The 27,253-nt window shown below is 37.3% G+C and overlaps 1 protein-coding gene across 1 annotated transcript; it reads right to left on the reverse strand.

The window, feature by feature from the left end:
• Window positions 1–19: 19 nt before the first annotated feature.
• On the reverse strand, window positions 20–27,253 carry sucla2.L (succinate-CoA ligase, ADP-forming, beta subunit L homeolog). The gene is made up of 11 exons (XM_018247342.2): window positions 27,098–27,253; window positions 21,145–21,322; window positions 14,273–14,372; window positions 12,660–12,822; window positions 9,595–9,723; window positions 9,338–9,476; window positions 8,029–8,190; window positions 6,305–6,447; window positions 3,273–3,393; window positions 2,107–2,195; window positions 20–307 (listed from the first exon to the last, which is right to left on the reverse strand). Exons 1-11 carry the CDS (start codon window positions 27,179–27,181, stop codon window positions 233–235), a joined length of 1,383 nt encoding a protein of 460 aa, XP_018102831.1. The 5' UTR covers window positions 27,182–27,253; the 3' UTR covers window positions 20–232.

Raw genomic sequence — 27,253 nt, forward strand, 5'->3', positions numbered from 1 at the left:
ATATATATATATATATATATATATATATATATATATATATATATATATATATATATATATATATATATATATATATATTTCAATTTGTGTGTATGAGTGATGTGACAATGATTCCAAAGCAGCAATTCATTTCACACAGCAACCATTCCTAAGTCATCAAGCATGAATTTAAAACCTAAACAGGAAAACGGGGAAAGGAAAAATAAACAAATATTTCCAGATCTCTGTTGCATTAGATGGGCAACTGAAATTTAACATCGACTTGTGCTTGTTTCGCCAGCGTTACGATTTCTGAAAGTTTAACAACCTAAAGACAGAATAAAAAAAAAATTACAAATGACTTGCATATAATTAATAGTCCTAACTCTTCAAATAAGATAAAATGATCGACAGCACAAAATAAATGTAATCACAGACATGGATTATCTTGAAATCTCTGATGGATATAATTGGAGTTCTGAGGTTTAATGACCCATTCACGTAACTATGGTGTTTCCTTGCATCAATTCACCTAAAATCTTTATATACATCTATGAAACATAATCTGGGCATTTTTGCTGTAATTTTTATTACAAAACTATCTTGAGTATTCAGTTTATGAAAGAACACGAGGACTGGTTTAAAGACAAAATATTAAACCAACCTATTGATGAGCAAACAGGAACAGGAGGTTATTGTTGCTATTAATCAGCAAGGTCGGGCTCTCATGATCACTGCGGGTGCCAAATGTTAGGCACTCTTTTCTTCTCCTTTAAATAAACATAGGGAGGGCCAATAGTATCTGTAGGATACTTGTCTATTTATCATGATGTGTAAAACGTGGAGTGAAACATTACCGGTGATGTTGCTCATAGCAACCAATAAGATCTTTTGCTTTTTACACAGCATGATACATAGAGAAGTACCCTACAGTTACTCTTGGCCCTCCATATGTTTATTTAAAAAAAATAAATATTTACAACTATCTAATAAACAAGGGAATCAAAATGTTAGTGAGATGAAAATTTGAATGTCTACATATTAACTGATGTTTAATGCAATGTCTGTGTTAATGTGGACATAGACGCAGAGATCTGCCCGTTTGGTGATGTCGCCAAACGAGTGGATCTCTCACCGATATGCCCATATTGAAGTGGGTGATATCGGTCTGATCACAATGAATCCAAAACGGGTGGTCAGACGGCGGGACCGCATACATGCACAGATGCGGCTGTGATCCGACGGGATTTTTTAACCTGCCCGATCGAGATCTGGCCAACTTTCGGACAGATATCAATCAGGGAAGCCCGTTGGATGGACCCGCACAGTGGCCAATAAGCTGCCAACTGGGTCTGTCGGCAGTTTTTATCGGCCTGTGTATGGGGGCCTTTAGTGTCAACTAGGGTCCTCTAAATACATACAGACGCTATATGTGGAATCGCACAAACTAATAATAAGACCCATGGCCTGAACATGACTCGTGAATAACCAAGCAAATACACTGTTTTAAAGTGTAATAAAATTACCCACAAGCACATTGTTACTGCAATACCGGACACTGGATTATATACATATTTATGGCAATGACACACCGGGAGATTATTTGGCTGTGTTAAACATTCGGTGGCAACAAATCTCCCCTTGTGTCACTGTCCATTATGAAAATAAAAACTGTCTAAATAGATAGCCCATGCAAAATAAAACATGTTTCTAATATAGTTAGCCAAAAATGTAATATATAAAGGCTGGAGTGCCTGGATGTCTAACATAATAGCCAGAAGACTACTTCTTGCTTTGCTGCTCTCTTTTGTCTACTTTTGTAACCAATCAGTGACTTGAGGGGGGCACATGTTTGCTTTTAAATCTGAGCTGAATGCTGAGGATCAATTGCAAACTCACTGAACAGTTATGGCTCATGTGGCCCCACTTAAAAGTCGCTAACTCAGAGTTAGAGAGCTGAAAAGCAGGAAGTAGTGTTCTGGCTATTATGTTAGACATCCAGTCACTCCAGCCTTTATACATTACATTTTTGGCTGACTAACTACTGTATATTAGAATTATTTTTTATTTTGCACGGGCTGTCAATTTTTACACTGAACTGTTCCTTTAAAACTATCAAGAACATACCATTTTTGCAGCTTCATCCAAATCATCACATGCAAGTATTTTTAGTCCACTGGCTGTTATAAGTGCTTTGGCATCATCAACTCTTGTACCTGTAAAAATGAAACACATAAGCATCAAGATATCTACTAGTTGGCAGCATAGGTTTAAGGCATAAGTCTATGACTATAGTATTAGGTTTATAGAATATATTAGGTTCTAGTTTTAGAATTTTAGCTTCATTATAGCTATAAAGGTACACTGTATTACCAAATTTATCCAGACATCTGCCTGTACAAAATCTAATTCCTGGTACTGCAAGCTCTACTCTTTTGGGAAGGCTTTCTGGTAGTTTTACATTGTTGCCGGTATACAATTTGCATAGAGCAATGTGCATACATAATTGATTTGATGACACAGGTGTAGATGAAATTGACGAATAGGGATGGGCGAATTTTTTTGCCTTGATTCAACGTGAAAATGACGCCCATAGACTTATATGGCGTCGTGCAACAAAAAAAAAAAAATGCCACGCGTCAAAAAAAATTTGCCGCGTGACAACATTTTTTGCCGCCCATAGACTTTAATGGGCATCGGCGACATTTCGCAGGCGGCGAATTTTTGCCAAAACAAAACGTGTCAAATTCGCTCATCCCTATTGACGAACCAATTCTAAGCTGTTAATAAGGTAAGATGATTTTATATACTCAGGGCTAGAACTAGGGGGAATAAGAATATTTATTTTTTATCATTTTTTAATCATTTGCCTTCTCCACTTTCCAGCTTACATATGCTCTGTACGGCAGCAAATGTATTGTTATTGCTACGTTTTCTTACTCATTTTTCTGTTCAGGCCTCTTCTATTCATATTCCAATCTCTTAATCAAAGCAATGCATGGTTGCTAGGGTAAGTTGGACCCTAGCAACTAGATTGCTGAAGTGGAAAACTGGAGAGCTGCTGAATAAAAAGCTAAATAACTCAGAAACCACAAATAATACAAAATGAAAACAAATTGCAAATTGTCTTAGAATATCGCTCTCTACATCATATTTGAAGTTAATTTAAAGGTGAACAACTTTAATATAGGATTTTGGGCGATTTGTGCCACGCCGCAAATCCAAAACTACCAACCACTGTCTGTAGTAGCAAATTTACAACAAGGAAATATAGAATCTTACAAACGACTTACCTTGCAAACGGACTACAATAGGTATCCTAAGTTCCAAGTCCTTGACAGCCATAATGATACCCTGAGCAATTACATCACATCTCATGATACCACCGAATATATTCACTAGTATAGCAAGAACCTGCAAAATAAATAATGTTCAGTATTCTTTCATGCAACAAAATTGCACCAATGCACATTGCATTAGGTACCAATAGAAAACATCCTAAATATGAATGCTAGGGGTCCACTGAACAGTTTGATGCTCACTGTGCATATGATTACCAAAGTATTTGGTGGTTAGAGGCCCCAAAATGAAGTTAGCACATACAAATTGTCCCAGAAGTTACTCTAGCTACTGAATAATCAACAAATTTAGTGTTTTTTTTGTGGGGTAACAAAAAAATATATTGAACCATATCTTTTTACACATATGTACACATTCAGACAACTCTTTCCCAAAATTGTCGGTTTTGATTAAATACCTGGAAATTGCCTCAAAGCTTACACTTTCTAGACTCTTATCTCCCACATAACATTAGGTACCAAGACAAACGTCCTAAATATGAATGCCAGAGGTCTACTGAACACTTTGATGCCCAATATGCATAGATTTACCAAACTATGTGGCGTACAGAGACCCCTAAATGAAAACAGCACATTTTTACGGCTGACACGCTGGCTGTTGCAATATAAGCACCCGATGTGTGTATTATGTGCACATCCAGTAGGGAGATGCTAGAAAACCATATATTTTCCTAAAGAACACATTCTGACAAATCTTTCTACTGCAATCTATGAAACTGCAAAGCCATGCTAAAAGTAGCGTTTTTTATGACATTTCTAAAAATTGTCACAAAGCTTGCATTGTACCCATATTTGCTCCACATTTCATAAGGTATCAACATAAAACATTCTAAATATGAATGCATGGGTACTGAACAGTTTGATGCCTACCACACCACACTAATTTACCAAACTATGTGGTGTGCAGAGGCATCCAAGTGGCTATACAACACACAAAATCCCCACAGGCAAAAAAACAAGTCCCAGCAATGCAAAATGCAATAAAACCACTAAAATCATAGCTTTTTTTCTCTCTTAGGAGGTTATGCAATAAGAGGCATTAAGTTTGCTCAGGAGCAGTAACTGATAGCAACCAATCAACAGGTAGGATTTCCTGTCACCTGTTATAAAACAAACATCCTATTGGTCGCTATGGGTTACTGCAACTTAGTGCCTAAGGGCAGGACTCCACGGACAATTCCAGCACGATCAGACGCGCTGCGCAAAAACGCAGGCGTCAAGGCGGATGAGACGGAAATAAGGTAAGTAATGCTATTATTGGATCGTGTCGCATTGTTGTGTGCAGCGTCTGCATCCGACAGTCGTGTCGCATCAACGTTGCGGCACGATACGACAATATCGTTACTTACCTTATGTCCGTTGCATCCGACGTGATGCCTGCATTTTTGTGCAGCACGTCGGATCACGCCGGAATCGTCCGTGGAGTCCTTCCCTTATATTACATATGGGGGTTAGTGTTATAATCCGTTAGAATTGCAGTTTGCATATTTTAGCATGGCCAAATAAGTTATAAGGACAGAAACAAGCGAGCAACACCTATGCAGAACTGAAAATGCAATATAATGACTAAAAATGCCCCAAAACCACCAAAACTTTAATACAATAACCGAAATAACATACTGTACAAAAGTTATTGCACAGTGCGGTTAGTGAATATGCTATTTGCAATTGCAATATAACAGTTTTTTCAGGCAAAAAAAAAAACATGGTATGCAGGCTGCAGATCCATGTTTAGGAAGGCTGGAGGACTGGAGGTAATGCAGGAAATGGTCAGTATCGTGATCTGGATCGGGGGAGGAGACAGTGTGGGCAGCACCAGACATACATGCGCCCACTTTCCCACAAGCCTACCCCCCCCAATCGTTGCCTTGAGTCTGGAGAGCGAGCAGGTAAGTAGCAAGCAGCTTTAAAAGTCAGACGCTCCCCCCTGGAAGTGCTGCAGAACGTAGAATTTGGCACTAAGGTACTTTTATCCACAAAATGTAGATTCTATGTTCTGTGGCCCTTAAAGTGTTAAATGGCAACTTTGACTATGGTACAGCACTTGCCAATAAGCTAGAGACCAATAGGCCTGAAGCAAAAAAACTATCCACTTCTGATAGCAGATATTTAATACTTGCGTTCCATGAACATATGTAGTTATCATTTTATTCCTAGCTGCAACCAAAAGTCACTGGCACAGATCATGTTTTAACACTAACTTACTTCAATAAAAACTTAATACATTTTTATTATTCTATATTTGCAAAAAGTGCAATTTTTAGACCTGTCAAGATCATACCATAATTTTTTTCTTTCAATTTGGGTATTTTTTTTTTAAGAAAGTGGAAACAAAAAGCATAAAAATCCATTAAACTTAAAGGAGAAGGAAAGGTTAAAACTAAGTAAGCCTTATCAGAAAGGTCCATCTAAATATACCAAAGTAATGTTGCTCTGAGTCCCCTGTCAAAAGAAACACAGCGTTTCTTTCCTTCTATTGTGTACACATGGACTTCTGTATCAGACTTCCTGCCTTCAGCTTAAACCTCATTGCCCTGGGCAAGAGCATGCTCAGTTTGCTCCTCTCCCCCCACCCCTCCCTTCTCTACTGTAATCTAAGCCCAGAGCAGGGAGAGACTCAGGCAGGAAGTGATGTGACACTACATTAATACTGCAGCTCCTATTCTAAACAAACAGAGTTTCTAGAGCTTTTTACTCCGGTATGGTAAAACATTCTACAGAATAAATATAGCATTCTAGCTTGCACTATTGCAGCTAATCTATTGGCAATAAAATGCCTCCGTAGCTTTTCTTCTCCTTTAAAAGTACATATAGGTGTTCAAGAATAACCTCAGTGAATATTATTATATAGCTATACAAAAACAAAGTTAATGGGATCCCTAGGAATCTTGCATGTAATATACCAGGCAGAAATAGCAGATGATCTCTTCTATTTCTTATTGGAAATTGCAATAACATAAAGGTACCTTTTTATCAGATGTAATAAGTCTAAATGCTTCTGTTACTTGATGAACTGTGGCACCACCTCCAACATCTAAGAAGTTTGCAGGTGTACCTCCATGAAGTTTTATTATATCCATTGTTGCCATAGCCAAACCAGCCCCATTCACTGCAGAAAACATGAGGAGAAAATACATAAGTATGACAAAGAAAAAATTGAATTGCCTATATATATATATATATATATATATATATATATATATATATATATATATATATATATATATATATAAAAAAAGTTTACTTGTGTATATAAGTGTGTTTATGTGTATTCTCACTTTTGTTACATTTACAAGAGTGGCAGCATCTGATGTTATAGTGAAGGATATTAAAGCCTGCCCATATATTATGAATATTCCCTGAAGTAACAGGACAGGAAGTAAAATGGAATTACATAATTAATACAAGTAGAGAGCACACTATGGAAAGGGTCTTTGTGATGCCTTTCCACAGGATCCATGGCTCCTGTATTTCAGAACATATCCAGCCCAAAAAAAACCTTTACTAGAAGGGATGCACATAATGTTTGGACAAATTTTAGAAAAGCTACAACTGCAAGCAAATGTAAGCATTTGGCTGTCTAGAGAAGTGCTGTCCAACTGGTGGCCTGCCCCCCCCCCCCCCCTTTATGTGGTCCCACATATGAAAGTCTGCCTTCTGTGATGGCTTTACCTTGTGTGAACTTTAAATGGTATTTGTTCTGAGAATAACTGGCCCCAGCATTGTTTACACCTCAAATTCAGACTGTAAACTCTTGTATTGTTCACACCGGTGACACCTCTATTGTTCACAACCCTAAAGCCCTGTACTGTTCACACCTCAGACCCAGACTGAAAGTGCCCACACTGTTCACACTCATACAAACTACTGAAGGGGCACCAGCATTGTGTCATTGTAGCATATTATAAACTGTTCATTTTAGAGTGGTCCTGATAGGTTACCCGGTCTCCTGCTCTATTCTGCCTGCCCTAGGCTCCCTGTGTGTGCCATACTCTGCCTGCCCTATGCTCCGTGTGTGTGTCATACTCTGCCTGCCGTATTATCCCTGCCCTATTATCCATGTGTTTGCCATGCTTTGCCTGCCCTATGCTCTGTGTGCCATGCTCTACCTGTCCTATGCTCCCTGTGTGCCATTCTCTGCCTGTCCTATGCGCCCTGTGTGCCATTCTCTGCCTGCCCTATGCTTGGTGTGTGCCATTCTCTGCCTGCCCTATGCTCCGTGTGTGCCCTACTCTGCTTGCCCTATGCTCCCTGTGTATGCGCCAGGTGAACCTGGTAGGGGTTTGCTAAATACTTGTTAAGGGTCCCCAAGGTGTTTAAACATGTGCTGGGGGTTACGGTGTTATCCACAAGGGATATTTCATTTTAGGATATTTCATTTCAGTCAGTTAAAGCTAGACTCTAAGAAATCTTTCTTGGGTTCTCTGGTGAGACCTGCACTGGTTTTGCTATAAAATATGTAATTTGACAAGCAGAGGTTCTCCTGCCACATTAGAAGAGTGTAGAACAATGGGATGGGCTTTTCTTCTTCACTTGCATGCAGCCATTTTTCCAGCTGCCCTGGAGAGTTTCTAAGTCCTACATTTAAATTGGGAACCCACAGCATGTGTATGCTAAATATACCAAAACAACATTTTATTTTGGAATGGGAACTGCAGTTGTAGATAGAGCAGAACATAAAATTACATACCAAGACATCCAATGTTGCCATCTAGACCAATGTAGTTAAGATCAGCTTTTGCAGCTTGTCTGTCTCTCTCATCTTCCTGTGACCAGTCCCGCAGATCAAACACTTCCTTCTGTCGATAAACTGCATTGGAGTCAAAGTTTATCTTTGCATCCATGCACATTACTGCAAAAAAAAAAAAAAAATACAAAATGTACACATTTTTAAATGTTTTTTTTTTAAATCTGACCCATATAATTCACTGTATTCTAGGTAATCCTCAACTGTTACTGATCTAGTTCTCTAGTATAAATCAGATCTTGTGTTTGGAGGGGACGATAGGTTTGCAGTAGAAATTGAAAGAAAACGAGTGTCACAGTGCCATAGGGCTGCTTCAGGTGCTTTACTTTGTAGTTCATGGAAATTCTTCGTGTACCATATACCCAAGATGACAGCTGTATTGCAGAACATAGCAGGATTATGTAAAAATATATATCAGTAAATGGCTAAAATAATGTTGACTATTGCAACTCTATATTTATATCCCACCAAAGACAGGACTCCAGTCAATAATAAATCTAAGTGCCTAGCTCACACCACTCACCAACAGCTCTTCCTTTGCCAATCCCTACCAGTACATAACTCTGCCTCAACCTTATCTAAAAGTAGTCATAATAAAACCATACAATATACTATTCTAAAGATCTACTCCTCAAAATCACACACATTCAAAAGAGATGCTCCCCTTCTCTGAAATTACTTTCAAAGTTTCATTAGACTTTCTCTCATTCTCTCTCCCTTCACTAATGTGTAGTGAAAGAATGATATGCTAAATTACAGCATCTCTAAAGTAGGGATGCACGGAATCCAGAATTCGGTTCGGGATTCGGCCTTTTTCAGCAGGATTCGGATTCGGCCGAATACTAATTTGCATATGCCATGATTCGGGGGTTCGGCCGAAGTTGTGAGAAAGAAAGAGGGCTGGTCTGAAGTTCTTTTGGTTAAGAAAGCTTTGAGAGAGGTTTCTAAGGTTTGTAACAAAACAGCACCACCTTGCACTTATATTTAGAAAGTTGTTATAAAGGAATTATTGTTTCTGATTATGTTCTCATTATGCCAAGTATGAGCTTAACACTAACTGAGCATATGAGCTTCTTAGTAACTGAGACCTAAGGAATGATAAAAATCTCCCAATAAGTAAAACCTTTTATCAGCCTCACATAAAAAACAGATTGTTTGAATGATAAAAACAGGTTGTTTTTTTTTTGGCAAAAGGAGAAAGAATGCCCTTAAACTCAAGAACAAGTTCGTTTTTTGTACGTTAAAAACTTACCAACCCCTGATGCATCCTCTACCAACGGGTTAATTTCGACCATAGTAGCATCATATTTCATAAAGAGATTATAAAGATTAATCATACAGTTTGCAGCTTCATCCACGATATTTGTAGGGAAGCCCATTTTCTCTGCAAGCTTGGGAAAAAAAACAGATATACTAGATTTAATACCAGTAGTCTACAATCATGAAATGAATAAAACAGAGCAGAGACTTTCATAAAAAAATAGATCTAAATGTATAAATATATTATACCCTGACAGCTTGCTCTTTCTTTATTCCTTCAACAATATCAATGGGTTCCTTTACAATGGCATCTGGGTTTTCAGCAGCAACATCCTCAATATTTACACCACCGTGGGAACTTCCAATTAGTACAGGGCCCTATATAAAAACAAAGATAAGTTTGCCAATTAAATAGTTTATGCAGAACCTCGACAAGGATATTCTTCCATGTACGGTATTTTGGGAATGTCCAGTAATCCAGCAGTTTTGGGTTGATGTGACACAGTACATGGCTGCAGAGCTTGATTTGCCTGATTTGACACACTACCCCCCGCCTACTTGATATAGTGACAGATTTTAATCTTGGTTTATATAAGAGACTATGTTATCTGCAACTACTGTATCATGCTAAAAATCTATACTACTACAGTGGAAATCTGTGGTTGCCCCTTCCCCTAATTTCTGGAAACAGTTAATCATAACTCCCTTACAAAGGAGAAACTAACATACATAGCCAGACTACATACCTCAAAATTTGATGTAGTTTGGGGCACATGGGTGATGGCTCAAAGACAATGAGGTGGTCTCTGTAAGTCTATATGCACTAATGTATGACTCAACCCTACCTCCTATGGCCCTTGAGACCCCTTTCTTCTATATTTTGATATCTCCTTATTGTATGTTTATGTTTAACACCAAAAAAAAAACAACAAATAAATACAATTTTTAAAATTTGTCTAATGAAAATAAAAAGTCCATACATAAATAACACTATCATGACCTCCTGTCCAGTCATCGTATTGCCTAGTTTCATGCTCTCAACTCCTTCCCAACAAAGAACAAATAGTCTTTTATAAATGCTTACCAATACCCGAAGAGTACATCATTTTTGTTATATAATTTTCCTGAGCATTTACTAAAGTCCTTCAAATCACCTGTACCTAAGAAGACTAAACAGAGGTGCTTATAATTTGTAGCACTACAGTAGAAAATTAAAATATAGGAATACTTTACAGCATTTACTTGGGAAAACATTCAGTATGTTACTGCCATCTACTGGTATTAAGAAAGGGTACTTGACAAATGCTTTTCATAAAAATAATTGCACCAAATATGCAGAATAAGGACTACTGCTGCTATGAAAATATATAAGCAATGTTGGTACATGAAGGGAAAATAGGTGAAATTACTTTTTAAAGGTTTTCAAAGTTCAAAAAATTGTAATACAAAGAATGCACAACCTATTTGTCAAAAGCAAAAAAGAGTTTTGTATAAGTAAAAGACAAATATATAAATAATTGCAGTCAACGTTTCAGTCCTGCTTAGAGTCTCATATCTTGGGAAAGGTCCTCGGAGTAGGACTGAAATGCAATACATTTTTGATCACTACTTGAAGTCCCATGAATGCTTCTGTTTCTAAAATATGGATAGGTCTTATTTTTCGGAGGCACCAGGGCTATGCTATAGTCGTTTGTGAGCATTGTATTTAGCTTGGTTCCCTTATACCTCTGAAGTATGATTTCCCTTGTGGTTTCACTTGACATTAATGGACTGGGTATGCCACACTAATTTGTCTCTGTGCACACGTTGGTAGCAGTGGTTTTGTTAGTACACTAGTCATTAAACACAAGCACAGGTATTCAACACAAGTTCAGGCTTCTGAGAAATGTAGTGGGCTCTGTATATAGGTTGCCATAGTAATAGTGCTACTAAAGCATTAAATTCATGTTTTTTGTTAAGTATATCTCATACTAATAGCACATTTTTTCATATTTTTTTGTTTGCTTGTGCTTTTTACTTTATTTAGTACATTATGTGACAAGCTTTTTAGCACCTTATTAGGGTGGGGGGGAGGTGGACTTCCACTGTTTAGGTTACTACAGCATGACTTTTATCCACGTTTGTCCACAAACATTGGATTTTGCATATGAATAAAAAATATATGAAAAAAATATTTTAGATTCATTTGCCAAAAGAATCACGAATGCAAAATATTTTTGCAGATATAAAGTTGAAAATATATGTGTTGAGGTCAGCCACAAAAAAATGACATTACTGGCTTTGCTGGTGTTCCCAGAAGCATCCAAACTGATGTTATCTGACCACAAAATACTGTTGTTCTTATGATGAATATCGAGAATCCCTCAAAGCACAATTGTAAGTCAAACAGAACAGAAATACAGCAGGGATAATGTCCTTGGCTTTCACATAAAAAAAGGCCAGAAAAAGTCATTTACCTTCTTGAAGCAAAGTAAGAACCATTATGGATGTACTAATATATGTAACCAGAAATATGTATAACAGAATGCAGCTTTTCACAGCAACTGGCAAAGCTTATGAGACAGTGGTAAAACAATGGTCAACTGCTCTTTTTACATTTAGTTTTTATTTGGGGGGGGGGGGTTAAACGTCATGTTTGTATTATTCTGCATTTCTAAAACTTTTAAAATAAGAACTTTATTACTAGTTGCTAGGGTATGGTGACTATAGTGACCAGAAAGGACTAGCAATAAAGTTTGTTTCAAAATAAGTGCAATGCTCATCTCTGAAAACAGTCTTTAAATTCAGACTGGAACAAAAAATAACAGCAAACAAATATGGAATATTCAGCTACAACTTCAACTACAGAAACACCCCTTCTTCATTTAGCCCAGAGGCCTATTCCACCTAGCCAGATTTCCTTCCTTATTTGCTTAACTTCCATCATTTTATAAACCCTACCTGTCAGCTTTCTGACTTGCAAAATTGTTTCAAAAATTATAAACTGGTTTTTCACCACAGCACATGTCTAGCAAACATTGAATATTTCAATAAGAGTAAATAGCTCTTTAGAAGAGACTTAGCTGCTATTGGAATTATTTTAATCAAAAAGTCTTTGTCCTAACAAATTTATTACACAAATTTACAATACGTTAATATTCAGTTTTAGATAACTTGTAAAAAGAAACCATTTTTGCAATTATGGTTTAAAAAGCAAGTTTTCATTACAGCGGTTTAATTAATTAATAATCAATGCATCATGTATTCTGAAGCCAGCAGCCTTTTTTGCAGAAACCATAGACATAAAAAAGATCTTCTCATACAAGTCAACTCACTTGGAATGCCCTTTCCATAGCAATTGCAAAGTAGTATTCTCGTCTGGGATACCTTCGTTCACAGATAAACACATGATTGCATATCCTGCCCTTTTCACCTGTCTGTTTTGTGAAAAGCTTCTTCCCAATCATCTGAGATGCGATGTCTTTGGCTTCTTCAGGTCTAAGATAAAAAGAACGCAGTTTATGTATAGAAAATATAACAACCAAGAGCAAGACATGCAATTGTAGAATTCTCAAAATGTAATTCTCAGAAAACAAGAACAGGATACATGATGCATATAACACTGGAGAGTAGGAAAGATACAAGCAAATATGCATTTGAAAGACTGTTTCTGTTTAAAAAATGGTAAAACAAAAGATGCAGTTGATAAAGTCCAGGGATTTTTCATACTAAATCGAAGGACCAGAATCAGTCACAAGCTACCAACCTTCCGGCTAAAGTCAGGTGATCCCACTGGTGTCTAATAAAAGGGCAGCCAAGTTTGGGAGTTTTACTTTGAAAGCAGCAAGTAAGTTGCAGGTAAAACTTAGTCCCTTTGTAAAATGTATAATAAAGCAATAGAATTCTTAAAGGGATACTGTCATGGGAAAAAAAATTTTTTTCAAAATGAATCAGTTAATAGTGCTGCTCCAGCATAATTCTGCACTGAAATCCATTTCTCAAAAGAGCAAACAGATTTTTTTATATTCAATTTTGAAATCTGACATGGGGCTAGACATATTGTCAATTTCCCAGCTGCCCCAAGTCATGTGACTTGTGCTCTGATAAACTTCAATCACTCTTTACTGCTGTACTGCAAGTTGGAGTGATATCACCCCCTCCCTTTTTCCCCCCAGCAGCCAAACAAAAGAACAATGGGAAGGTAACCAGATAACAGCTCCCTAACACAAGATAACAGCTGCCTGGTAGATCTAAGAACAGCACTCAATAGTAAAAACCCATGTCTCACTGAGACACATTCAGTTACATTGAGAAGGAAAAACAGCAGCCTGCCAGAAAGCATTTCTCTCCTAAAGTGCAGGCACAAGTCACATAACTGGGGGTAGCTGGGAAATTGACAAAATGTCTAGCCCCATGTCAGATTTCAAAATTGAATATAAAAAAATCTGTTTGCTCTTTTGTGAAATGGATTTCAGTGCAGAATTCTGCTGGAGTAGCTCTATCAACTGATGTGTTTTGAAAAAAACATGTTTTCCGATGACCGTATCCCTTTAATGAATCAGATGAAAATTGAGCATAGGACTGGCCAGATATGGGATGACTTTGACGTAGTTGGCCAGCTTAAATATATTGCAATATATGGACAAACAATCCCTGTTTTGTTTAAAGGGTAAGGCATTTTTCAGTAGCAGTATGCACAAAATGTCTCTGTCTTAAATATATTGATAATGGGTTGAGTGCAGAGGACTCTTGTATTTGTCTTAACAATAACGGATCCCATACCTGTATTTACATATGATATATTTCTCATAAATCTCTAAACTGACCAATGAGTTTATTAAATAAGCAGCTACTCCACATAAATCCTACCAGAATATCCTACATTCACAGGGTGCTAGGGGACCCAAAAAATCATCAATAGGAACAAGTTAAAAAATGAAACACTCACGAATAAACAATCTTCACTCCTCCTTTTAAACCGCCTTCAAAGGTGCCTTTGCCTCTGCCGCCAGCTAATACTTGTGCTTTAACAACCAGATCCTTTGAACCTTAGGGAGAAAAAACAACAAGCACAACTTGAGAGATTTTAATCAAAATTAAAAATCTACCATATTAAACAGGCTATGCAGTACTTTAAATGATATTTTCAGTAATGTTCAGTTCTACAGCAACACATGGAACTACCTGCTTACAAAATTTCTGGAAAACTACTGAAAGCCAACAAAAAGGCAGTTTTCATGTTTTTGGTACAATATGTTTTCGGACATAGAATTCAGAGTATCATTGTAAAAGTAAGGCACCCCCCAAGTGATTATATTCACTTACCGGATACCCCAGGCTAATGCTCTTGTTTGCAAGAAACTGCACTGGGCCTGTTTTTTTCTCAGTGAGCACCAAAGAGCCAACCTCTTTCACTTAGCCTTTCTTCACTACCTCAGCTCTGACACATGCAGTAAAAAGAAAAAGGCTTTTTTTATCTTTTAAGAAAAAAGAAGAAGTGGGTTGCTCTGTCGTGCTCGCTGTAAAGGAACCCCGGGGGTATCAGATAAGTGAACACAATCGCTGAGGGGTGCCTAACTTTTTGCACGTCCCCAGTAATTTCACCTGTCCTTCTCTTTAAATAGTTTCATATCTGACAAACATTCAATATAAAAACAGTGCTTAGTAGGGTTTCCACCTTTTGCAATGGTGGAGACCAGAGTAGGGGGGTGGGGCTGTGCTGTCAGGGGTGGGGCCGTGACGTAGATGGGAAAGGTGCGGGGCTATGATCGCCGTTTCAATCAAGGGAATCCTGCCCGGTTTTCCAAATAAGGAAGTTTTGACCCGGGCAGCCCTTCAAAATAGCGGGCTGTCTGGGTCAAAACCTGACAGGTGGCAACCCTAGTGCTTAGCGTTTCTTCACTTCCCACACACTAAAAGCTACTAAGGAAATCTTGACTCTTCAAAGTAATCCACCCATTTTTATTGCCAGCAGATCTTCCAGGCAGCATTTTGCACACTTTAAAGGAGAAGGAAACCCCCTGGATGCAAAAACCCTCCCCTGTGTTGCTTCCCCTCCCTCCTCCCCCCTGGCCTACCTGTCCCGCTGGGCAAATGCCCCTAACTTGTTACTTACCCCTCTGCACAGGTCCAGTCCACGGAGTTCACAGACGCCATCTTCTTCCATGCGATCTTCTTCCTGCTTTGACCGGCGTTTTGGCGCATGCGCAGTAGGAGCATTTCACAAAGTTTTCCGATTTCCGACTTCGCGACTTTTGGCGCATTCGCAGTAGATCCGTACCGGCGAAATGCTCCTACTGCACATGCGCCGGTCAAAGCAGGAAGAAGATTGCGTGGAAGAAGCTGGTGTCTGTGAACTCCGTGGACTGGACCTGCGCAGAGGGGTAAGTAACAAGTTAGGGGCATTTGCCCAGCGGGACAGGTAGGCCAGGGGGGGGGAGCAACACAGGGGAGGGTTTTTGAGCCCAGGGGGTTTCCTTCTCCTTTAAGAAAACAACCGCAAAGCTCTGGCCATAAATTGTTCCTCTCACCCGGTTGCATTCTATTATAGGTGTGGGACCTGTTATCCAGAATGTTTGGGGTCTGGGGCTTTCCAGATAATGGATCTTTCCGTAATTAGGATCTTCATACACTAAGTTTGCTATCATGTATGCATTAAATAACCCAATAGGATGGTTATGCTTCCAACAAGGATTCATTATATCTTAGTTTCGATCATATACAGGGTACGGTTTTATTATCACAGAGAAAAAGGAAATTTATAAAAATTTGGATTATTTGGATAAAATGGAATCTATGGGAGATGGCATTTCTGTAATTTGGAGCTTTCTGGATAATGGGTTTCCGGATAACTGATCCTATACCTGTATTAAGAACTGTAAATACATGTAATAAACTGAAGTGTAATCTAAGTATGCAATCCAGCATCATTACAATGCAGTTGTAATAATATGTATGAATGGAATAATTTTAGTCAATGGTTACCATGTAATCCATCTGAAGTGTTTTTTTTAATTAAACAACAAAAAAAAAAAGCTAAGTGGAAAAAGCAGTCAGCATGTGGACTTTCTGTTTCTTTGCAAGATTTGTCTAGTGAAAAAAAAATACTGTCGCAGGTTACACTACCTTACAGCAGAGCTTTATAAATAACTAGAACCCCTTAACCAAGCCACAGAAAGCAATAAAATATTAATAAAGTAATGACTTATAAAGGTAAATTATTACCTAAGCGCTTAGGACAAAAACAGCTATTTAAATATTTAATCATTCTCCGTTAAATTGCGGTCTGCATAAAAATATAGATTGCAGGAAAAAGTAATTGAGACAGTAAACAAACATTCACAGAGAACATAATTGAAGGAAACTTTCTGTACAAAAGAAAACATAATATAACAGAAATAAAGGAATCTATCAACTTTCATACAATGCGTATGGGGGAAGCTTTCAAGTAGAAGAAAAGTAGAATGTTAAAGGGGTTGTTCACCTTTTCGTTAACTTTTTAGAGAATGACATTCTGAGATAATTTGCAATTGGTTTTCATTTTTATCATTAGTGGTTGTTGAGTTGTTTAGCTTTTTATTCAGCAGCTCTCCAGTTTGCAATTTCAGCAATCTGATTGCTATAGTCCAAATTACACTAGCAACCAAGAATTCATTTGAATAAGAGACAAGAATATGAATGGGAGACGCATGAATAGAAAGATAAGTAATACAAAGTAGCAATAGCCTTACAGAGCAGATGGGTCAGTGACCCCCATTTGAAAGCTGGAAAGAGTCAGAAGAAGAGGGCAAATAATTAAAAAACTATAAAAAAATAAATAATGAAGACCAATTGAAAAGCTGCTTAAAACGGACCATTCTATAACACACTAAAAGTTAACTTAAATGTGAACCACCCTTTTGAGCATCTCCTAGTGATTGTAATCACTTATTTAATAAGCTGGGATAGTGCTCCTGTTAGCAGAGAACGGCAATGGCCCCGGGGTGCTTCTGTGCAAGCACCATGGAGCAGTTCTGGTTCTTTCTCGCATGTATGTGAATGTGCGGTAGAGTGAAAAGCTGAAAAAAAAAAAAGCTGGCTTCCTCATTCTACTAAAGTGTCTAAAGCACCCTGTAAAATATTTTTCATTAGACCTACATTATGTCTCTAATTTGGATCATTAATTTTTATGAATGAATAATAATAAAGCATGTACAATTAATTTACAGTTGCAAGAAAAGGTCTGTGAACTATCTGGTATTCACTGAAAACATACTCAAGCCTCTGTTATTACCTTAATATTTGAAAAATGTGGCCTGATCATCAGCTAAATCATATTAATGCACAAACACAATCTGCTTAAAATAATAATACAAATACTGCTGTACTTCTTGACGATTAACAGTCACAATCCAGGCTGGAAAAAAAAAGCATGTGAGCACTTGTATTTAGTAAATTTAGAAGCAGCAATAACCTCCACTAAACGTTTCCTGTAGCTGCTGATCAGACACAATGGTTAGGAGCAATTATATACTATTTCTTCATTGAAAATGGATTCATTCGTATTTATGATGTTCTTTATGTCAAATAATCTTTTCAGGTCATGCCACAGCATCTCTATTGGGCAAAGGTCTGACTTGTCCATTCCAGAACTCAACATTTTCTTATGTTTAAACCATTCTGTGCTTTGCATTTAAGGACCCCAATTATTCTGGGTGATTGATGTCTACCCTGCCGTTATCCTATAAAATGCCAGAGTACAATGATGAATTCTTTGCAGGCCCTGGGGAAGCTGAGCCAAATGATATCATGCTTCCTTAAATATACATTTAAAGGGATACTGCACTGAAATCCATTTCTCAAAAGAGCAAACAGATTTTTTTTTTATTCAATTTTGAAATCTGACATGGGGCTAGACATATCGTCAATTTCCCAGCTGCCCCAAGTCATGTGACTTGTGCTCTGAAACTTCAATCACTCTTTAATGCAAGTTGGAGTGATATCACCCCCTCCCTTTTCCCCCCAGCAGCCAAACAAAAGAACAATGGGAAGGTAACCAGATAACAGCTCCCTAACACAGGATAACAGCTGCCTGGTAGATCTAAGAACAGTGATCCCCAACCAGTAGCTCGTGAGCAACATGTTGCTCTCCAACCCCTTGGATGTTGCTCCCAGTCGCCTCAAAACAGGTGCTTATTTTTGAATTCCTGACTTGGAGGCAAGTTTTAATTGCATAAAATCCAGACGCACTGCCAAACAGAATCTCAATGCAGGCTGACAATCCACATAGGGGCTACCAAATGGCCAATCACAGCACATTTGGCACCCCAAGAACATTTTTCATGCTAACGTTGCTCCCCAACTCATTTTACTTCTGAATGTTGCTCACGGGTTCAAAAGGTTGGGGATCCCTGTCTAAGAATAACACTCAATAGTAAAAACCCATGTCCCACTGAGACACATTCAGTTACATTGAGAAGGAAAAACAGCAGCCTGCCAGAAAGCATTTCTCTCCTAAAGTGCAGGCACACGTCACATGACCAGGGGCAGCTGGGAAATTGACAAAATGTCTAGCCCCATGTCAGATTTCAAAATTGAATTTAAAAAAAATCTGTTTGCTCTTTTGAGAAATGGATTTCAGTGCAGAAGTCTGCTGGAGTAGCACTATTAACTGATGCATTTTGAAAAAAAACATGTTTTCCGATGACCGGATACTTTTAAGGTTTGAAGAAAAAGGCATTGGTCACCAATACGGAAAAAAATGAATAAAATTTTATTTGTTGTGCTTCCATGTAGAATGGTTCCTGGTATACATGTGATTTTGTTTCCGTTACCTCCCAAATGTACATAAGGAGGATCAGTTCTCAGGCCTAAACTGGCAGATCTTATAAAAAGGTATTGAGAGGGGGGTGGAGATATAGTAGATATAATATTAGAGATGCTGGAATATATGCTTTTGGGGGTAAAAAAAAAAAAAACAGATGTGTCTTGCTTCATAGCAGGGCTTGAAGGTAAAATACCATATAAAAACCAAAGGGCAGAATAAGCATTTATTTGAAAGGCTGATTTAACAATTTCTCCACTTGCTTTTAATGGTCTGTATCTGATTTAGCGATCAGAGCAGAAGCAATAAGAAAGCTTAGTTATTCGGAGAGCAAATAAATCACTGAACCTTTAAAACAATAACAGCTGCCACAAAAAATTAAATTGTATCGTTAAAGGATTAATCATGTGATGATTTCATTTCATATAAAAATAACATTTGGTAAATTAAACTTTTAAGTAGTCTTTGGCATGATATGAGCATTCATTTCGGTCTCATTTTCTATTCAAAACAATTAAAATTATTTCTTGTTTCTAGGTTAAAGCAATACCGACACATTCCTATAAAAATCATAAGAACGTGTCAGTATCAAGTATGTGCTGCACCCGGAATAGTTCCCCTCAAAGCCAACCCCAGCCCAAGCAAATCAATCTGCATACTAGTTAGAAAGGGACAAGATACAAATTCAAATGGTAAAGATGCAGAACAAAAACAAAAAGTTAAATATCTTAACAATTAAACATTTTAACCAGCACAGTGCTGTAATGTTTAGGTATGCTGTCTTTCAGCAATGATGTCCTAGGTTCAATTCTTGCCAGGGCATTAATTGCAAAGCAATCTATTTGATCAGAAACTAATCATAGTGTATTTACAACTACTGTGGCGGGAATTTAAGATTGTAAGCTCCTCTAGGGCAGGGACAGATGTGAATAATTTGATAAATGTAAAGTGCTGTAGAATATGTCAGCACTATATAATAATTTGCAAACTACTGGGGTAATATAACAAAACCAGAGACACTAATTTTACAGAAAACTTTGCACCTCTTTGTGTCATATTTACTACACTGCTGATGTGTTGATGAGAATACAGCGGTGACATGTGAAAATATCTTTAATACTAAAGTGTTAATTAGTCTCTGCAAAACAGTTATTATACAGCTGGATCTTTTGTTGTAAAGTTGTAAAGGAGTGGACAATTGCTGCAGAAAGAGAAATATGTTGTAATAGGTCAGTGAAGCTATAGTGGCCTTTACAAATCTTTAATAGAGTAACTAGTGTACTACTGCCTATGAAACAAGTGACATAATATTTGAATATGTTTTACCTATACTAGCCTTATAAACAATCAGTTGTGTTACTATTTTATTTTTCAATAATAAATTTTCCTACAAAGTGACAAAATAAAGGGCAGGTATAGTTATCCAAAACATAAACGGAGTCGCAAATCCTTTAGATCCGGCGATTTCTATCATGCAGAATTCAATGTGGAACTCTCTTCTATCCTCAATTCAAGAATCGCAATTTGAAAAGCCGATTCAGACTGTATAAAGTCCACCCAATCTTTACGAGTACAATATGAAGCATCTTATCAATCAATAATTTTAAGCGACTGAGTCCAACAGGAGAAAAGTGCTATAAAAATGTATTATTTTTTTAGTTCAATTGAATAGGGCATGGGTTAAGCAAACTATTTGCCTATTGTTTTAATTACACACTCTATGAGGTTTGTTAATTTTTTAGCTAAAAGCAGTGAAACTGCAGCTACTCCATGTTTGGTAAATAATTAGATTACCAGTGCTCAGATGATCCACAAGGACCAAACATGGAGTAGCTTAAATTTTCCGGTTTAGCTCAAGACAAAACAAAAAAGTTTTTTTTGTGATTAAAACAATAGACAAAAAGTATGTTCATGCACTCATGTTAAACAAGGGGGTATACCATCCCTTTAATGGAAAAAAAGCTCTCTTTCACAGGGTATATATTCTGTCAGATCAAAACACTCAGCAGAACTCTTACCAATTTCTTTAGCTGCTGTATAAGCTTCATCTGGTGTTTTTGCAACACAGCCTTTTGGGATGGCAACACCAGCATTTTTCAGAAGGTCCATGCTCAGATACTCATGAAGAGACAGATTCCGATGTTGTTGTGCTTGGACACCATGGCACCCGAACACTCCAGGAAATCCACTGAGTACCTACAGTAACCGCATAATAATAATGTTTATTAAATTATTGTTCCTGTTAAATGCATACCAAGAGTATATAAAGCCAGAAAAATTGAGTGGGATTTTTATTTGTATTGATGCATCACAATTAGGTTAACCATAGCATTCAAAAAATAAGTTCTTTGGGTCACTTCAATGCATTATTTTAGGGTTTGCTTTGCAAAGAATCTAGCTCTAGTCAATATGCTTTATCAGATGTTGTGCATGATACAGAATTGCTGTTCTGCTAGTTTAATATGATTCTGTAAAGGAGAAAAACCTTTTTTTTTTTTAAATCAAGACATTAATGAATAACATAAGCTATAGTCCACTTCAATCTGCTCTGTCAGACCAAAATTGCAACAAGTATGGTAGTACGAAATGAGGTGGCTATTCAATGTGTACTGGCATGTGTAGATCACCATACATAATTCATGAAAAATGTATGGTGATCTACACATGCCATATACACTATATTTCCAGACACATATTTGGATTAAAGTACTTTGACAGTCTATCTTAAATGACATGTCCTTGGTAAGAACATGCTGAGTTCCAAAATGCCTCAGAGCAAAATCAGAAACACTATTCATTTGTTATTTTTTTAAAAGGGTGGTTCACCTTTAAGTTAACTTTCAGTATGATATAAAATGGCCGGTTCTCAGCAACTATTCAATTTGGCTTCACTATTTTTATAGCCTTTTAATTATTAACCTTTTTATTTTCCATTTATGAAATGTCACAAACCCCCGCAGTCAAAAAACTATTGCTCTGTGAAGCTACAGTTTTATTGCTATTTTTATTTTTTATTACTTATGTTTCTATTTAGGCCCCTCCTCGATGTATGTACAGGAGTACATGTATGTAACTATATATGCAAATATGGTCCTTCCAGCTGACAAGAGGTCACCCATTCTGATTAGAAGAAAAGAGGTTCCGTCTAAATATTCGGAAGGGGTTTTTTACAGTGAGAGCTGTGAAGATGAGGAATTCTCTCCCTGAATCAGTCATACAGGCTGATACATTAGATAGCTTTAAGAGGCAAGGGAAGGAAAAGAGGGTTATGGAAGATAGCTCATAGTACAAGTTGATCCAGGGACTAGTCTATTAGTATAGCAGAAAACAAACAAACAACAAAGTTTATTCTTGCTCAACGTTTCGGCGCTCCAACTGAGGCAGTCTTCAGGAGGGTGAATACACACACAACAGTGAATCACATTTAAAGAGTAAATTAGGCCTCAAACAGCATGAGGATGATGTCATCAACAAGTGCCTTTTTCATATATATATATATATATATATATATATATATATATATATATATATATATATATATATATATATATATATACATATATACATATATACATATATATACACACACACATATATATATATATATATATATATACATACACACATATACATATATATATATATACACACATATACATATATACATATACATATATATACATTTACATATATACATATATACATCTCAATTTGGTACCTATTAACCAAGTGCAAGTTGAAAACTAGAGAGCTGCTAATTTCGCAACCCCTTTAAATAACATCCCTATAGGGCTGCATCCAGCAAAACAGCCTTATAAGTCAATTCTTACTGAATTTGTTTTGGCATGTGAGGCTTTCCCACGGTTTCTGCTCACTATACGATTCCCAAAATACAGTACACAGAGCTATAAATAGAGTAAGTAAAGGCTACAAATATTAATGGGTGTGAGGTGACCCTAGCTGGTTCAGTCAAAGGCAATTTGAGAGCGCTTATATTCTGATATACATAGAGACAGCTGCAGGTCACTGAGTTACACAATACAAGCCTGGAAATCATCAAGTCAGCAGCTATTCATGCAAACATAGCATGTAAAGATATGGGATCCATGTTCCAGGAACCCATTATCTAGAAAGATCTAAATTACGGGAAGGCCATCGCCCATAGAGTGCATTTTAAGCAAATAATTTTAATTCTTAAAAATGACTTCCTTTTCCTCTGTAATAAAACAGTACTTTGTACTTGATCCCAACTAAGGATATAATTAATCATTATTGGATGTAAAACAATCACATTGGATTCATTTAATTTTTAAACGACTATTAGCAGAGAGATCTAAATTTACAAAAAGACCCCTTATCCAGACAACCCATTCTGGATAATATGCATTCTGGACAACAGGTCCTACATCTGTGTTTATATGTGTATGTAAATGTACTACTCCCTAAACTAAACCTTGAGCTGCTTGCATTTAACAATGCTGCTCAAATACACAGACCTACACTAAAACACTTGCAAGAATATTATTGGAAATTAAACTCACATAAAGCATTCTTTTAGAATTACACTTAACATAATTCCTAGGCTTTTCCAGATAACTGATCTTTCTGTTATTTGGATCTTCGTACCTTAAAGAGGTGGTTCACCTTTAAGATAACTTTGAGTATGTTATAGAATGACTAATTTTAAGCAATGTTTCAACTGGTGTTTTTTTTTTCTTTTTCGTTTTTAAATTATTTCAGTTCTTCTGACTCTTTCCTTCTTCAAATGGGTGTCACTGACCCCATCTAAAAAACAAATGGTCTGTAAGGGTAGAGGCTGCAGGCGACAAATCTCTCACCAAGGGGGCAACTTGTGCGATTTAGCGTTAAGTTGGGCATACCGACAGCGATTTCAATTAATGGCAATGGAGAGGCATTTTCGGGAGATTTGTCGCCCACAGGTGTGCATAAAAAATTGCAGGCAACAAATATTCCTGTATGTCACTGCCCTGAGGCTGCAAATGAATTGCTATTGTTACTTTTCATTACTCATATTTCTATTCAGGCCTAATTCATATTCCAGTCTCTTGTTCAGATCAATGCATGGTGCTAGGGTAATGTGGACCTTAGAAACCAGATTTCTGGAATTGCAACTGAAGAGCTGCTGAACAATAAGCTAAATAACTAAAAAAAACACAAATAATAAAAAAATAAAACCAGTTGCAAATTGTCTCAGAATATCACTCTCTAGATCATATTAAAAGTTAATTTATAGGTGAACAACCCCTTTAAGTTTAGTAGAAAATCTTGTAAACAATAAACCCTATAGGCTGGTTCTGCTTCCTATAAGGATTAATTATATCTTAGTTTGGCTCAAGTACAAGCTACTGTTTTATTATTACAGAGAAAAATATAACATGTATTTGTAAATCTAATTGCTGGTGAAATCAGTGTGTTTACCCTGCCACTTTAAGGGGTTGTTCACCTTTGAGTTAACTTTTAGTATGATGTATAGAGAGATATTCTGAGACAATTACCAATTGGCTTTCATTTAGTATTATGTCGTTTTTGAGTTATTCAGCTTTTTTTTCAGCAGCTCTCCAGTTTGCAATTTCAGCAATTTCTGGTAGCAAGGATCCTAATTATCCAACCAACCATGCACGGATTTGAATAAGAGACTGGAATATGAATAGGAGAGGGACTGAATAGAAAGAGGTAGTAATAAAGAGTAGCAATAACAATAAATGAGTACCCTTACAGAGCATGTGTGTAGATGGGGTCAGTGATACCCCATTTGAAAGATGAAGTCAGAAAAAGAATGCAAATATTTAAAAAAAAAAAAAAAACTTTTAAAAAATAAATAATGAAGAATAATTCAAAAGTTGCTTAGAATTTGTTATTCTATAATAAAAGTTAACGTAAAGGTGAACCACCTCTTTAAAACTTTGTAACAGGAGCCAAGAGTTTCCTGGTATTTTAATCAGCTGGTGTGTAATAATGTTTCAGAAGTCAGAAAATATAAACAAATACTGCTTTTAGTAGCAATTGCATTTAAAAATAAACATGAAACCACAGAGAATTTGCGTTTAACATATGCTGAAAGGTTTCTTAAAATTACATTTGATTTCTTTAATTTAGGAGAAGTACATAGGGATCTGCAGAACAGTGTGTGTATATACAACAAGGTTAAAAAGGGATGTTTGTCAGACTTTCGTTCTCGGATGTTTTTATTCTCTGCACTGCTGGTTCTGACACCTGCAACAATGCAGCAGTAGCCAGCTGTCTAACAGACCTGACTGACAACTGAAATCGGAGTCAGAAAAGAATAAACAATGCTTTGCCATTAAAGGGGTGATTTGCCTTCAAGTTAACCTTCCGTATGTTATAGAATGGCCAATTCTAATCAACTTTTCAATTGGTCTTCATTTTTTTTTTGATTTTGTGCTTTAATTATTTGTCTTCTTCGTCACACACTTTCCAGCTTTCAAATAGGGGTCACTGACCCCATCTAAAAACAAATGCAAGCTAAGGCTACAAATCTATTGTTATTGCTACGTTTTGTCACTGATCTTTCTATTCAGGCCTCTCATATTTCAGTCTCTTACTGAAATCAATGCATGGTTGCTAGGGTAATTTGGACACTACAAACTAGCTTGCTGAAATTACAAACCGGAGAGCTGCTGAATAAAAAGCTAAATAGCTCACAGCAAACACAAATAATAAAAAATGAAAACCAATTGCAAATTGTCTCAGAATATCACTCTCCACATCACACTAAAAGTTAACTCAAATGCGAACAATTCCTTTAAGAAATAGTTCTAAAACCACTTAATTTTTGTAATTTGTGTATATTGTGTATATTGGAACATTACTAAAAATTTCCTTTAATCTACGTTCTTTCAATTTAACTCTGCACATCATGGTTGCCAGGTTGGAGGTTTTCCAGCCAAATTGGGCTACTAATTTAAAGCCCAGGCTGGTTTTGAACGTACAAACTAGCCAAGGTACGGATTTGGGCTACTTTTTGGGCCTTTGCCTGGTTTGTACTTTGGAAACCAGCCAAAGTTTTTTCTTGCCCTAATGTGCCAAGCCTACGTCTCCTAGTGCATGTTGGGTAAGGTAGTATTTCTTTAACAATTTCCCGACTGCCAAGTAAGACTACAATACCCAGCAGGCAATGGGACTGACTTATGTAGAAGTCGGGCTTATCTGTCCTATTTTGCTTCATGGAGAAATTTGCGAATTTTCGCATTTCTTTCTTTCTTTATTTTTTTTACAGCACATATTGTGCTATTTTGGGCAGCTTTTGAAGTGCCTCTTGGAAAGTTTTGTAGCCGACTTTGAAAATTAGACCTGGCAGCTCTGCTACACATAATGAATGGATGATGCAAATAATGAACAGGTTTCTGAATATTAAAGGGGTAGAAAGATTGGCCAGAAAGCTCTGCTTATTGTGTCCATTAACTGGCCAGCTGTAAGAAGCTAAAAGAAAAGCAGTGTAGAACAGCGGGCAGCCAGGAAAAAGGTCAGGCAGATCCGATAACTGTTACTGCAAGAAAAAAAAATGCTGGATGTCAGTACAAGGGCATCCGACTCGCTCTCCTCCCCGCATGACCCCCACGCTGTGTAGCCACGGGAATGGAGGCCAATATGGACAAGTCAAGCAGGGAAGGGGGTATTAGCGAGAAAAGAGACTCATGTCAGTAGCACAGAACAGAGAAGCCATGGATCTGCCTATATAATCAACACTCACAAACGCCTCCAAGTCTGAACACATACACGGGATGGGGTCACTAGGGAACAGGTGCTACACAACTATCTCCAACACAACACAGCACAGCACTGCACCCTCGCCTCTGTGTTACGGGTTGTAGTTGAACTGCAGAACAGACACTGACGCTGTAGGGACAGTAGTGTTTCCTACAATAACACCGCAAATGACAACAACCAAAGAGGTGCCGAGCAAAATCGGCCTCACAGCGTAACAATTACCTGCACTGCAGAACCGAGAGCTGCGCGAGGCGCCCGACTCCTCAATCCAGCTGACAGCCGGCTGTACATTATGGAGGCCGCCATGTTGTCTATGTCAGACACACCTCGACTTTGAGCTCTCCGCGCAGGCGCAGTTTGGAACGTCAGAAAACGGGA

Source organism: Xenopus laevis, chromosome 2L (genome assembly GCF_017654675.1).
Source record: "Xenopus laevis strain J_2021 chromosome 2L, Xenopus_laevis_v10.1, whole genome shotgun sequence".
Lineage (NCBI taxonomy): Eukaryota > Metazoa > Chordata > Amphibia > Anura > Pipidae > Xenopus > Xenopus laevis.

Bases quoted from the DNA above. Each gene is read 5' to 3' on its own strand.
- sucla2.L (XM_018247342.2), bottom strand. From the start codon at position 27,181: ATGGCGGCCTCCATAATGTACAGCCGGCTGTCAGCTGGATTGAGGAGT. The intron at 9,724-12,659 runs GTGAGTTGACTT...GTTTTTATATAG, and splicing joins CTATGGAAAGGGCATTCCAA to GGCCCTGTACTAATTGGAAG. The intron at 2,196-3,272 runs GTAAGTCGTTTG...TCATTTTTACAG, and splicing joins TATTGTAGTCCGTTTGCAAG to GTACAAGAGTTGATGATGCC.